At 37.6% G+C, this 15,690-nt stretch overlaps 1 protein-coding gene and 1 pseudogene across 2 annotated transcripts in view; one reads left to right on the forward strand and one right to left on the reverse strand.

Moving 5' to 3' along the window:
- Nucleotides 1–15,690, forward strand: part of Scaper (S-phase cyclin A associated protein in the ER) — a 329,952-nt gene that overhangs the window by 109,949 nt on the left and 204,313 nt on the right. For both annotated transcript variants that reach the window (XM_075965840.1, XM_075965839.1), the window contains exons 18-20: nucleotides 981–1,062; nucleotides 2,750–2,902; nucleotides 3,422–3,529. In XM_075965840.1, coding sequence (XP_075821955.1) covers nucleotides 981–1,062; nucleotides 2,750–2,902; nucleotides 3,422–3,529 — 343 coding nt within the window. The remainder of the gene's footprint in view (nucleotides 1–980; nucleotides 1,063–2,749; nucleotides 2,903–3,421; nucleotides 3,530–15,690) is intronic.
- LOC142846674 (kinesin-like protein KIF23 pseudogene) lies at nucleotides 7,825–14,614 on the reverse strand (annotated as a pseudogene).

Raw genomic sequence — 15,690 nt, forward strand, 5'->3', positions numbered from 1 at the left:
CAGATTTGATTAGTCCCTCGGAAATGGAGGCAAAGAGTGAGAAGTGGCCACAAATAGGGATGAAACTGGGGGATTGGCTATGGAGAAGAGAGGGAGGGGTGAAAATCTGAAGCTTGCCTATCTACCTGCTTTAATGACCTACTACTTCCTAATGCTGTGACCCTTTAATATACAGTCCTTCATGTTGTGGTGACCCTTGGCCATAAAATCATTTTGGTTGCTACTTATAACTGTAATTTTGCTAGTTATGATTCATAATATAAATAACTGATATGTGACGCTTGGGAATGGGATGTTTGACCACCAAAGAGGTTACATTCCATAGCTTGAGAACTGCTGGCCTATTTGCCTCCATGTCAGACTTGCCTGGCAAGTTCCTAGAGGAAGCCTACTGGAGTGGGGGGCTAGAACCACAGGATGTGTGGGAAGGCAGGCTGGAGGAGATCTGCTTGATTCACTGGAGATGGGGCAGAGAGGAGGTGGAGGCGGCAGCAGGTGATCTGCTACAGTTGTTGTGTTTCTGAGCTTCTCATCAAAACACCTTCCTTTCTAATTTCCCTGAAGGCTCAGATACCAGTATTCTTTGTTTTGCTTTTCAGTTGAAATGTTGATATTCAGAGCACATCATGGTTACCTCTTCTGTTCACTTTGCTTATTGGTTTATAACTTTTCTATTGTTTTGTTGTGATATTAATAATATTTTTAAGAAGATAGGTATAAATTATGTTTTCAACATTTTATATTTAATGATAGTTCCAGAACTATTCTTGGGGTCAGAAACTTTATTTTCATAGCTAATCAGCTGTATTGCTTCATTACTAAAAACAAACAGGATGAACAAACTACTATTGCTTCTCAAGTATTTATTAGGCAATATTTGAGAAAATATAAGCCTAAACTAAATTGTATTTTTTTGTTTCATGAGATTGAGGTGTGTTACTTCAAGCAGGTGAACCTACAGATTTGACTGTGTCTTACAGAGACAGGGAAGAACGGTTGGCAGCACTCACAGCAGCTCAGCAAGAAGCTATGGAAGAGCTACAGAAAAAAATTCAGCTCAAGGTCAGAACAGCATGTTATTTTAATTTGAAAATTGAGAGCTTAAATGGAGCACACTATAAAATTCTGTGGAATAAAAGTTGAATTAATGTGGAATAAAAGTTGAATTAATTTATATTTATAATATTTGGATAACAGAGTTTTTATGAATGAGTCATAACTGACTCAAACTCAGCTGTTTGGCAACCAAATTTATTTTGTTATAAATTTATTTTGATATTATAGAATCATTGTGGAACAATAATAAAGATATTTGGTATTTACTCATATTAATCAGTTAATAAATAACTTGAAGTCATTATTCATTGCTGGAGGCTTCTGTCCCACCTGGTCCTGCAGCCATTTGTCCCAAAGAAATACACAGAGGTCTACATTAATTATGAACATAAACTGGTTGGCCTATTAGCTCAGGCTTCCTATTAATTAATTCTTACATCTTAAATTAGCCCGTTATTCTTGTCTATGTTAGTCATATGGTTGGTACCTATGTCAGTGAGGTGTTTTCATCTTGCTTCCTCTGTGTCTGGGTGATGACTGCAGACTGAGCTTCCCTCTTCCCAGAATTCTCCTGTTCTTATTGCCTCGCCTCTACTTCCTGCCTGGCTACTGACCAATCAACATTTTATTAAAATACAATTGGCAAATCTTTACAAAGTACAAGACCATTGTCCCACAGCAATTATTAATAGTACTTTATTATTTTAATTATCTTGCAATTATTCATTTGATTTCAATACTTTAGAATTGCATAGTTCTAACTTGGAAGATTATAAATACTAATAATTTCTAGAAAAAGATTTCCCAGTATTATAACATGTAGGTGGTCTCTGCTATAGAAGTGCTTTATATTGTATCAATGATTTACATGTTGGCTCCTTGTAGAGATAGTAACTTTTTAATCTGAAAGATAGGAATTTATCATTCATTTAAATTCAGTGCAGCAAATATTAATGAATGGATAAGATTGGAGTCCCATTTTTAGGAAATGCCTAATCTAGTATAAGATTCAGATGTTAACAGATAACTTCTGCATCATAGAGGTAAGGTTATGGTCAATCAAATGTCAGAAAGAATAATTACTCAGCTGAATCTTGAAAAGAGTAGTTGAAAATAGAAAATTCAGTTGAGTAAGATACATTCTGCTTATACAAAATAGTGTTAACACAAAAAAGATTTTTTTGGGATTGTGATTGGAAGTGGAAAAGTAGTTATAGGGCAGTTATATTCTGTAGTATGTCTTTGTCACTTTCCTGCTGTGTGTCTAAGCATGAGTGTCTCTGTGGGTCAGTACTTATCATAATTTTTGATAGGTAGGCAAATGGGTAGTGGGTAGAAGCTTACCAAATTCTTCCTCCAAGTAACCAGTAATGTTGAGTCTCTGAGCACAGTGATGTGCTAGAAGATGTATGCAGTTCTATGTTAAAAATATTTAACTTATTCTTTTACAAATTTATTTATGAAACTGTTCCCACAAAACATGCACTACCATCCTGTGGACACACTTTAGGAGCATTATTGTGCAAGAGTGATATGTTAAAAGACTGTGAACTTTATTGTTCAGTGTGAAAGTTAATACTGAAACCAGGTACTTTTGGATTATTTTAGAAGTTTAAATGGAAATTCTTTTTCCAAGATCTTAGTATAACTTGAATATTTTTTAAGTTTTCTCACACTTTGACCCTGTCTACAGCATGATGAAAGCATTCGAAGGCACATGGAACAGATTGAACAAAGGAAAGAAAAGGCTGCTGAGTTAAGCAGTGGGCGACATGCAAGTACTGATTATGCCCCTAAACTGACCCCTTATGAAAGAAAGAAGCAGTGTTCTCTCTGCAATGTCCTGGTAGGTGGTTGTCACTCTTAATAGTCTGTTGATATAATTTATTGCTAAAATTTATTAAAAGGCTTCCAGCCTTTTAAATCTTGTGCTAAGACATCTATTAAGTGCTATTGACTTCTTTGAGGATTTTAAATGAAAAGTAAGAATTACAAATAATAGCATTTAGGAATGGCAGTATAAAGTGCTGGTGTATACAATTGTTACTAAAATGGTTGTTTACCTGCTTAATGATAGATTAAATCAATATTTTAATGTATTGGGACCAGAAATCAAAACCAAGCTTTTCAGAACTGAGACTTGAGTCTTTAAACTTAGTCTCAGAATTACATTCTAGGGGAAATATTTTAAGATATATATATATATATATATATATATATATATATATACACACACTTATATATGTATGCATTATGTATTCTAGAATGATCTGAACTTGTATAAAAATACTGGATTGCATGTTTAGTTCTTAGTATTGTATACAGTGGTATGTTGATTGATATGGCTTTGATTTTGTGTTTTTAGATTGCTTCAGAAGTTTATCTCTTTAGCCACATCAAAGGGAAAAAACATCAGCAAGCTGTGAGAGAGAATAGCAGTATCCAGGGGCGTGAACTTTCAGATGAAGAAGTGGTAAGCTTTACTTTCTGTTTTTTTACAATTACTAATTGATTATCTAGGTATGCTCTTTTATTATAAGTTCCATATTAATTTGTATTCATATACAATTTAGACCCATACTTAGCACTTAATAGCTCAATTAATATAATAGGCATATATGTTGTTATTTTAGTATACATATACAAACAGAATTTTTGTTATCACTTACATAATTTTTGTTTCAGAGTTACAGTATTTTGCACTTGTGAGATAGCTAGCTCAGAGGAAAAAGGCACATGCAGCCAAAGCTGCCAACCTCAGTTTGATCCCTGAGACTCACATAGTGGAAGGAGAGAATTGATTCCTTCAAATTGTCATGTAATAATCCCCACCTACATGCCATGGCACATAAACAACTGAGTATGTACACACACAGCCTAAATAAGTAGAATCTATTTTAAAAGATTTTTAAGAAGCCCTTCTCCCATCCGACCCTGGGCAGGGCTCCCAGCCCCCACCCCCTGTACATAACTTTTTGAAACACTTTTTTAGCGAATGAAATAATGAAGTATAAGATTTCCTTTTATTTTTCAAATCAATGGGAATGTGTCTGAGGTCCCCTGGGTCCCTGGGCTGTGGAAGGCAGGATGTAGGGAAAACTGAATGTGTGTGTGTGGAATGTGGGTGCATGTTTCCACAGGGGCCCATTCCCAGTGCCCCAGGACTCCTGTGGATCCAATCAGCTTCCTCTCCCCTAGGACTACAGTTTAAGGGTGTTCACAGGTCCCAGTTGGCTGAGCCCGCTCCTGGGGGATGAGGCAGGGCAGGGCAGGGTCCACATCCATTGTTGGCGGTTTGTGGAGCTTTCTCTGACCGTTCCTTTCCACTCTTAACTCTCCAGGAGCAAGCTCTTGGGTTTCTGAGTTTAATATGTGAGCACAGGGTTTCTGTTACTCCCTTCATTAATGTCATTTCACCATCTCACTGTTTCTGTTCTAGCCCTGACCTCCTTCCCTCTCCCCAACTCTGCATCCTAGCTGTCTCTTCAGAGGCAAGGAGTTGCAGGATTGGAGAAGGTGGGATGGAGCCTTTTTTTTTTTTTAAGGTTCTTTTTCCAATGAAACTTTTCCTAGCTCATACACAGAGTTCTTGTGGGTTCCATATTTACATTTTAATCCCAAGTACAGTCAGTTCTATATTTTTTAAACATGTTAAGCTTTTATTTGCCATTAGATTATAAAAATTCCCGAAACAAAGGCTGATCAAGTAGTTTCCTTTTGTCACGATCTACACAAGTACAGGGACTTGTAACAGAGTATTTTAATGTATACCTTGTTAAATGGGTATTTCAATCCAAAGGTAAGCAACCTGGTAACCTCAGAAATGCAGAAAAGTAAATGCCTGGATTGTTATAAATATTTAATGAATAACTGATGAATGTTCAATGAATAGACAGACAAAAATTTAGAATTAGGCGCTGGGAAGAGAAAAAAATTAAAAACACTAATTACCAGAGTTCTTGGGGAAAAAAGAACCAAAGTATTCTTTCTTTGTCCCCCTTTTCTTCACTAGGGATAATGTTTTTGTTTGGTTGTTTTATTTTTTTGAAGATAGACATTCATTGAGTCATCCAGTCCAAGCTGGGCTTCTCCCTCTCTTTCAGCCTGATGAATGCTGTGACCACAGGCATGCATGCCTTTTATTACATGCTCATCTAGACCTCAAAAGTTTAGACTTTGTCTGAGCAGATTTTGGCAACAGCCATTTTGCATAGGATACAGTTTAACTGAAGGCTACATTTCAAAAAAGATTTCTTAGAGATTTAGCTTCTAATAGTGATTCCCTAAGGAGTTGATTCAGTTTAGTAGGCCAAGCTAAAACTATTAATACTTACACAGCTCTTATGCATGTCAGTTAGTGCAATTCCCTATCACACCCCTACTTCTATTAGTGCAATAAAAATAGAAGTTCTAAATTTGAAGATTATTGGGACTCTGGACTGAATTTTGCAGAGTATAACTTTTTTTTTTTTATTGAGAAAAGGAGAAAAAAAAAACAAGTTTCCACCTCCTCCCAGCCTCCCATTTCCCTCTCCCTCCTCCCACCCTTCTTCCCCTCCTCCCACCCTTCTCCCCCAGGATGGAGCCTTTTGAGTCAGATCTGGAGACCTGCCTCCAGGCCAGCAGCACCCTCTAATCTGCCAGGGTCCCTCTTAACATCTGAAAGAGTTACAGTGAGGGTGGGATGTTGGGTCTGATTTAGCCCCCAGTACCTTAGCCCTGGGTGACCAAGTGGAGGGGCATTGACGCCCCTAGCTAAAGCACAAGCACCTTAGTCATACCCACTCCCTCTACTCTTGTCCTGGCCTGTTGTCCCACTTCCCCCAGCAAAGATCCCAAAGCACAATCTCCTGGAAACTTGACAAGCAGCTGAGCCTGGCCATGGTGAGGGCAGGCTGTGCTCCCTGCCCAGGCTTAGTAAAGGGGTAGCTCCATGGGACTGAGAGGTCTTGTAGAGTGGGCAGCAGAGCTCATTGGTTACAAGCACCTCAGGAGGTGGCCCTGACTCCCGGGCTTGGGGTGGGGGAGGTATAAAGCTAGGGGTTCAGGGAAGAAAACTACTCACTAGGAGAGCCAAAGACAGGGTTGTGCCTTACTACCTCAGGAGCCACCCCTGCGTCCCTCCGCTGACGGTCAGCTGCTTGCTCTGCCCTCCTGAGAGCTGCATGTTCCCACCCCAAGCGCCCAGGAGAGTGAAACAGTAACCCACCTAGCAGGAAAGACAATTAGGGGCAAACCCAGTGGCTATCCTCGCACCCATCCACGCCTCTCATGGAGACAGCCACCACCCACTGGCCCATGTGAAGTGCCAGTGCCCTTCCCACCCAGAGCCAAGCCCCTACCCTTCCCAGGCCTACAAGTGAGATTGCACATTAACTACTGTATGGAGAGGAGCGGTGTTGGGAAATGTGAACCCTGAGAGTCAGTGATGCTGATAAGAATAAACAAGACGCCTTTGTAACAAAAAAAAAAAAAAAAAAAGTTATACTTAGGTGCTCCAGAGGTGGCTCTGCAGGTAAGAGCATCAGAGTTTATAGAGAACCAGAATTTGTTTTTGAGCACCGTATTGAGTGATTCATGACTGCCTGTAACTCCAGTTCTGGCAAATTTGATGCCTTCAATTGGTCTTTGTGGGCAACTACATGCACTTTGTATATGGTAGGTACAGGCAGGCAGGCGCGCACACACATCTTTAAAAAAGATGTTATAATATTTTGTTATTAATTTGAGACAGGAATTCATTCATGTTTTATCAAATGTTTTAGAAAACATAGATCAATGTCTAGTTCATGAAAGTGGTTGATATTGGATTAGTAAATCATTTACATAGTTTTAGAAATGTTTTATTTTCTTACCTATAGTTATTGTATGCTAAAATTATATATTTTTATGAATGTTTATAATTTTTTATTCAATTGTTCTTGAACTAGAATATCTATGAATTTGTTTTCTTTATTATACAGAATGTCTAAAGTTTACTAAAGATGTAGACTTCATACTTGATAAACATCTGTTAAGATGCCCAGGAAAGATTATTATGGTTTCTTTGAGGACAACACCTATTAGTAGATATCAGTGTGTGTTAAACTTATATTTAAGATTTATTTTTATTCAGTTATTTTGTGAGTGTGGTAAGAGGAGATCGGGAGATGACTTTGGGGGTTGGCTCTTTCCTTCCACCTTGTTTTTGAAGCAGAGTCTCTGGTTAATATTTGCCACTGCCCTGCATACTCAAGCTTCTACAGATTCCCACCTCCCATTTTGACGTAGGATTAACCAAAGACAGCTAACTCTTCTATTATATGGGCTCTGGGGATTGAATTTAGGTTTGCCATCAGGGTTATATAGCAAACACTTGCACTCACTGAGCTATCTTACTGTGTGTGTGTGTGTGTGTGTGTGTGTGTGTGTGTGTGTGTGTGTATGCATGTGTGTGCATGTCTTGTGCTTATTATTTCAATTCCTTTGGCATATCTGAAGGTTAGGAAGTCAGTATACATACAGAATTCTAAACAGTTCCTAAAATGGTTTTACTGTTGGCCAGTCATCATCTTTATTTTGAAAGTCTTAATTGTTAGATATGTTTAAAGTTCATTTTTTATCTTATCAATAGCAGAATTTGTTTTGTTTAAAAAAATCCTAGAAAATATTTGAGCAGTTGGAAAAGTCACAAAAAATTCAGTGTAAGATGACCCTAATACTGCTATGGCACTGATTTAGAGAAGTCACCAACACAAACAAAAACGTTTTGATACCAGGGCTGTCAGTTCAAGGCCTTTTCCACTTGAGTTGTGAGTGATACTGGTACTGGGGTCCCAGTTGAAGTCCTGCTCTCATCTCCATCAGGGAACACTTAGTTTCTACATCAGTCTATTCAAAGTCTGTACCTTCTGGTTGGGAGGTGCTACTGTGGATGAACTTTATTTTTGAATGCCAGTTGGTGATTCTTATTTTAAAGTTTCAACATCAGTAAACTGAACAGATTGTCCATCACTTCGTTAACATCACCCTTAATTACTTTAATCTGAATTTCCCTATCGGAAGCTCCTTCCTGGTGGGTCAGCATGTACTTCTCACACTTAGCTAGCACCTTTTCATTTTCAACAGACACTGTAGTAGTGTAAGGGACATGTGATTGCATAACTGTCTCATTTTGCACATTAGAGGGAGGTAGACTTATAATCTACTCATCTGATCCCTACAGAATGGGGCTTTCTGTGTCAGACAGTGTTTGGTGTATTAGGCATATGTGACTCTCAGGAGCGTCTCTGGCTTCTCAGGTTTGGGTTTAGTCACAGTGACCTTCAACTATTTGAGCTCTTTGTCTTTGAGCCACAGTTTATTCTGCATCTCTGAGTAACTGCCACCTGATTCTCACATTCCTTCTGCCATTTCATCTGTCACCGTGCCTTACAACCTGGCCTTTGCGCTTGTCAGACAAAGCTGAAGCTTCTGACTCTGGATTTTAAGCTCCTGCTGTAGGTTGTGTTTATCATCTTCATGGACTGTAGTTTTCTCCAAAATCTCAGTCTTACACTTCAAAGTTTTTTCTTCTCCAGTTATTCTATTTCTGATTTCAGTCCTGAGATCAACCTGTAGTTTTTTTTATTTAAAACATCATTGTCACATTCTTTTTAAAAAGTTATGAAAGTAATGTATTGTTTGCTAAACTCCTCAGTTATCAGTTGTCATAGGTAATGTTGTTTCTTCAAAACTTCAATTACTTTTGGAAGGATCTCTCATTGATAGCCAAAGTTTGCACAGGGCAATGATGAGAAACTCTTTAGAATCATTTTTGTCACCAGTGGCTCATCCAGTCATCCTCCTTAGCCAGGTTTCTCCTCCACCTTCTTGTGTCAATCCACATATCACTACTGGTCTCACTACTTCACCTCTTGGATTACTTCAGCAAATCTCATGACTTGGAAGCATTCTTTATAGTCTTCAGCATTTGTATTCACACAGTCAGCTGTATCTTCTCTTCCCCACTGAAGTACTTCTTTAACAGATGGTATGGTGGTTTGGAAAAAATGGCGCCCAAAAGGAGTAGCACGATTAGAAAGTATGGCCTTGTTAGAGGAAGTGTGTCACTGTGGGAGTAAGCTTTGAAGTCTCCTTTGCTTAAGCTACAGCCAGTGAGACAGTTCACATCCTATTTTCTTCGGGACAAGATGTAGAATTCTTGGGTCATTTTCCAGCATCATGTCTCCTTGTATACCACCGTGTCCCACAATGATGATAATGGAGTAAACCTCTGAAACTGTAAGCCACCCCATTATAAGAGTTTTGTGGTCATGTTGTCTTGATGGGGAAACCTTGGTAGCCTATTACCTTTAAGAGGTGGATCCAAGTTAAGGCATGGCTTTCTGGGACTGGGAGAGAAAAACAGGTCCATAGCCCAGGTGTGCTCTTTCTGTGTCATTTCCATGGGGCACAGCTGAGCTTAAACTTCTTGTTCCTGTTTCATGAGTTATCCCCTTATAATAAATAAAAATATACTTGTTTTATCCTTTAGCTAGCCTGGTTATTTCCCGAATCGAGCTAATTTGTACAGTGTCTCTTCACAGAAATAGGAACCCTAACTAACACAGAAGTGTAACTTTGAATGTTGATGTGGAGCCATCTTGTTAGTCCTTGTGGTATTTTGAATATTATTGACCCCAATAATCTCATAGGGAATGCCACTATTGGTAGATATGGCCTTGATGGAATGGCTATGACTTTGTTGGAGGAAATGTGTCACTATGGTGGAGGGCTTTGAGGTTTCATATGCACAGAATACCACCCAGTAAGTCAGTAAACTTCCTGTTGCCTGCAAGATTTAGGACTTTCAGCTATTCTTTCAGCCACATGTCGACCTTTATGTCCCTGTGCCCCCTACCCCATGATAATGGACTAAACCTCTGAAAGTGTAAGTGAGCCCCCCCAATTAAATGTTTCCTTTGTAAGAGTTGCTGTGGTCATGGTGTCTCTTCACAGTAATAAAAACTTTAACTAAGACAGTCTTATACAGTTTGTTCTCTCTCAGGACTTATATGATGTTTTTAGTGTTGCCACTGACTAGTGTTACCAGCTTCATGTACTCTCTTCCCATCTGCTTTAGTCTGCTTGGTTCTTTCACATACAACAAGATCCAAGAGAGACAATAATTTGTTATTTATATTTTATTATATAGTAATTTGCTCCTTTTCCTGTAACTTATTGTCTCTTTTGGCATCCAGAGGAACTTGGATTAGTTTAATGCTAAATATGATATGGGAAATAGTGGATTCTATTCAAATGGGTGTTAGCAACATGTCTCTTTTTTTCTGATTTTCAGGTGCCTCCTTCTGTACATTGTTGTGTTAATTTCCCTAAACTATGACTAGTGTACTGATAGCATCAATTTCTCCTGCCTGTTCTGGAACTTCATATAGATGATACTGCATGATATGTACTTTCCTATGTCTTTCTTCATCTTTTTGTGAGACTGGACCTTATTTTTTCTGTGACACTGCAGCAATCATATTTATTAGATGGTGCGGGAGAATAGTCTGTAATTTGTCAATCATGTTTTAAATAAACACTGATTGGCCAGGCAAAAGTATAGGCGGAAAAAACCAGACAGGAAGTAAAAATGATGTAATGAGAACAGGAAAATTCTGGAAAGGAGGAAGCTGATTCCTCCCACTCCTGGCCAGACCACTGAAGCAGCAGGATGTGATCTGCCCCACTGAAAAAAGGTACTGAGTCACATGGCTAACATAGATCAGAAAAATGGGTTAATCAAGATGTGAGAGTTAGCCAGTGAGAGGCTAGAGCTAATGGGCCAATCAGATTATAATTTATGGAGACCTATGTGTGATTTTCTTTGGGGCTAAACAGTTGTGGGGTACAGGGCAGGACAAAAACACAAACAACAATCATGCTGGACCCTCCATGTTACAATTAGATTTTTATTAATATCCTACAGGCAAAGACCATCAGTAATGCAATTGGCATAGAATAAAATTTTATTTATTGAGTTGTCAAAAGAAAGGGAAATACACCTGGGGAATTGTATTACTTCTCAGTAGCAGGTATCTGAAAGGCTTTGTGTAGACTTTGGCTACTCTAGGAGATGAGGTGAGGGAGTTTGAGCAGATAAGGCATTGCTCTGGGTTGAAAGCAGTCCTCTCACCTGAATACTCTGAGGAAGTGAATAATTTGGTGACTGGTTTCTTAGTAAAGTTCTATGTAAATATGTGGGAGGAATAAAAGGACGTTTTCCTCCTGATTTTCTGAATATCAGTGGTGATTAAAGAGAAATTGCACAAAAGTGGCCAGGCTCTATTCTCTGCGGTTTCTTCCTTTTACAGCTCTATACTCTGGCTGTCTCCAGCTCATTAATTCTCATTTGTAGTTCATACTCCCAAGCCAACAACTGACATAAGCCCATAAGGAAGAGCCAGTGGCCGTGGAAGCATACTTCTGGGGCTGCCTGTCCTTGTCATTTGAGGTCCTGGCCACAAGTGCTGGCTGTCTAACTGCTCCTTACTACCTTTACTTGCTTGCCTTTTGCGTTTTGTGTAGACTTTGGAGTTGGAAGATAAATCTAGTAGTAGTCAGTTTGTTGTGGCTGGAATTAAGTCTCCAGTGTTGAATTTCTATGAGTTTATATTTGATACTTAGTTTAGATTTCTAGTAAACATTTACGGAGTTGAATTTAATTCAAGTGGAAAAGTATACATATCTTTAAAGATAGTATTTGAATATACCTCTAAATTTCTTTGTAAATTCTATGTAATTGTAATACAGTTGAAGTGGAATATAGAACTAGTTATCTATTTAGTTTGCCTCAAATACTTTATCATTTTTGAATCTTTGTGACAGGGTTTCTTTGTGTAGCTTTGGAGTCTGTCCTGGAACTTGCTCTGTAGAGTAGGTTGGCCTTGAACTCAGATTGATCTGCCTGCCTCTGCCTCCCAAATGCTAGAATTAAAGGTGTTTTCCACCATCACCCAGCCTTTAATTTTGAATTTTTACTCAGATTGTATGAGTACTTTTAGAGAAGGTGGTATGGATTTTTCTACTTAAATCTTTTACAACATTCCTATTTTTTGTTTGAATTTTATTTTAATTGTAGCCACCTGTGGGATGTGGTGACACATGCCTACATCCCAGCCCTTGGAAGACAGAGGCAGGAGGATCTAGACTTTAAGGCCAGCTGGGACTGAGACTCTGTATCAAATAACAGAAAAACAAAATCAAATAAAATGAAACAAACCAGTGACCTCTAGCCTTCTTTCAAGACAGTTTGTTTTAAATGAAAATTCTCCCCTAAATGATGGGTACTACTTCCTGTTACTAAAAACATAAAAAATAAAAAAATTAAAAATGCATTTATTTGTTAAAAACATTTGCTAGTAGATTCCCTTAATAAGGCTGAATATATTATTCATTTTAAAGTAAATTAGAGGTAAAAGTTAAAAAGTTTTCTGGGATAATGGGTGAAGCTTGGTGAGAGTGCTTGCTGGCATCCATAAATTCTTAGTTTTATTTTAAGAATGGAAAAAATTCTGCAGTGTGATATTATATAAACTCATATATATATATATATACATACATACATATATCTCAGATATATATAAACTCAGTTTATATAATATATATATAAAGATATATATCTTCATTTATGAGAAGAGATGAAAAGGAAAGAATAGTAGACTGATAAAACAATGTGTAGCAATGTAAATTTTCTAGTTATTTTAGTGGTCTTTATTTAGTCTTTGTAGATTGAGGTTTGATTGATGGGCTTATTTTGTGTACTCTGTCAGTTGCAAATAGTGAAACTTTTCGACTTCTTAGTTAATCCATGTAACTGTTGTAGTGAAAGCTCCTTTCTCCTGATAACAACATTGGTAATATAGCGTATGAGCTGTGTTATAGAGAGGCTGTTTTACTCACATGGAAGTTTCATTTTTAATCAGTGAAGGTATCTATAGTAAACACACTTGTTCTACTTATACTTATTACTTGTCGCCTATGATGTCTTTATATTTTATACACCGTGTCTATTACCCTTCTTTGGCATATAAGATTTTATTTATGTCACTTCTGACCTAATAAAACTATCCCTTTGACCCAGTGTACTTGACGTCTCAGATAACTTACTCTTGACCTTTGACACATTTTATTTTAAGACTGTTAAACATAATAGGTAGCTGCTGAGTAAAAAAGCTTTATTGTTCTGTGTTTTTACCTAATTTAACTGAAGAATTTTTCTAGTATTTTAAAAGGCTTCTCACAAAGGAACTGATGTATATTTGATATTTTGGTGATTTTATAATTCAAATGGTCATGTTTTTAATAAAAAAGGAATGCTAGTTATAAATATATTCTAAAGTGAAATTTTTTACATGTATTGTTAGAGAAACAGCATTAATTTTAATGCTTGGTTTCTTCACTGTCCCATCTCACAATTTAATGAAGTACCTAATTTTTGGTGTAATATGTATTCATTTATGTAAGGAGATGAAGTTCAAAAATGGTGGGTGGTTGTCTTTCTTCATTGTGAATTTGTACATTATTTCTTTGTGACAATCCTTTGCATTCCAAAAATGTGACTTATACAAATTCTGGTTTTTTTTATACTGCATTCTCACGTATGAAGGAAAATACTAGCAAATTTTATTTGTTTTATGAAAACTATGAGCAGGCTCTTCATGAAGCTTCTTAAATTCACTAGTGTTCATTGGATGCTTGGAATCAAAGATGATTTTTTTCAAATGCTAAATTTATATTTTATTCTCAGAAATTATGTTAATTAAGTGATGGGTAGGGAAAATGGGACATTTCATAGCAACAGAGGATAAAATAGTCACTGCATCTTGTGAAATATAAGCTGAGCTCATTGTTGAGCTTAGGTTGTGTGTGGCACTGATATGGAAGAAGCATGGCATCTCGATCCATCTGGGAATCGGCTCCATAATGACTCACTCATTTCCTTACCCTTCCTTTGGAGGAGCAGAAACCTTTACTCCCTATGAAAGTGTTAGGAAGAGCATTGTGTAGCTGTCAACACAACAGCAAAGCAAATGAATAAACTCTGTCAGTAGTTCTCAACCTTCCTACTGCTGCAACGCTTTGATCCAGTTCTTCATGCTGTGGTGATCCCAATCATAAAATCATTTTCACTGCTACTTTTAAACTGTAATTTTCTACAGTTATGAATTGTCATGCAAATACCTGTGTTTTCTAGTGGCCTTAAGTGACTCCCATGAAAGGGTTGTTTGACCCCAAAAGGAGCCACAGACCACAGGTTGAGAACTGTTGCTCTAAGTTGTTAAATTCTTCCATTTTTTTTTATTTTGTGCTTCAATAAGGATGATGAGTTTAAGTCGATTTGAGAAATTATTTTAATTATTGTGTGCATGTATGTACATGTATGTGTATGTTTGTGTGTGTGTGTGTGTGTTTGTGTGTGTGTGTAGATCAATGGACAACTTGTAGGAGTTTTCTTTCCTTTTAACATGTGGATTCTGGGGATTGTACTCTGGTTTTAGGCTTAGTAGCCAAGCACCTTTACTTACTGAGCCATCTCTCTAGCCACTAATTTTATTAATAATACTAATGATTATAGTTACCTTTAATGCGGATTATTTTTTTCTTTAATTAAAAGTTTAGTTTTGGGGGCTGAAGAGATGGATCAGTTCATTTAGAGCTTTTGTTGCTCTTACAGAGGATCTGAGCTCAATTCCCAGCATCTACTTGTAACTCCAGTCACAGGAGATTCAGTACCCTCCTCTGATCTCTGCAGGCATCAGGCACACACTTGGTATGCATACATTCATTCAAAACTGTCATAAAAATAAAACAAATCTGAAATTTTTAAAAATAATTTACTTTTAGAGATATTACTAAAGATTCAGGGTTAGAAACCTAAAGAGCCCCAAGTTTACAGAGACTTTCCGTTTATGTCTTTTCTTTTACACATTTAGTTTATTTCAGAGTTAGTGTGTGTATGTGTGTGTTTTATGTGTGTACTTGAGTGCAGGTTCATGTGTTTGTAGTTAGGTCCATATGTGTGCATGTGAAGGAAGGAAGACAGCCTCCAGTGTCTTTTTATCAGGCATCTTCCCCGGTGGGGACAGAATCCCTCACTGCTCTGGTACTCAGATAGGCTGACCGACCTGTGAGCTCCAGGGATCTACCTACCTGTCCCTCTTCAGCACAGCCGACCCCAGTGCACCTGACTGTTAAGTGTGTTAGGGCATGGTCCTTGTACTTGCACAGTCAATGCTTGACCAAGGCTCATAAAATAAAACTCTAAGTAGGTAACAAATGCAGTTAAAAAATTAAGCCATTTAATTTTTTATAAGACTCTTCTTTTATGACTCCTAGATACATCCAATAGTGCAGTTAAACTAATACATATGTGGAAAGCTACTTCTGCAATAGTTCTGTGTATGCCGTCAGAGTCAGTGAATTTTAATTATGTTTTCAACAAAAAGGTACATCTTTCATGTCAGAAAATCAAAGGCTGTGAGCACGATTTCCACCAGAGCTTTAGTTTTCTAAAGTTCCTGTTTCAGATTCTCGTGGATATATTATCCCCAAGTGAATTTTTGACCAAAGTGTGTGTGTGTGTGTGTGTGTCCTCCTGTCTGTCCATTC

The sequence above is a fragment of the Microtus pennsylvanicus genome, chromosome 3 (genome assembly GCF_037038515.1).
Source record: "Microtus pennsylvanicus isolate mMicPen1 chromosome 3, mMicPen1.hap1, whole genome shotgun sequence".
NCBI lineage: Eukaryota > Metazoa > Chordata > Mammalia > Rodentia > Cricetidae > Microtus > Microtus pennsylvanicus.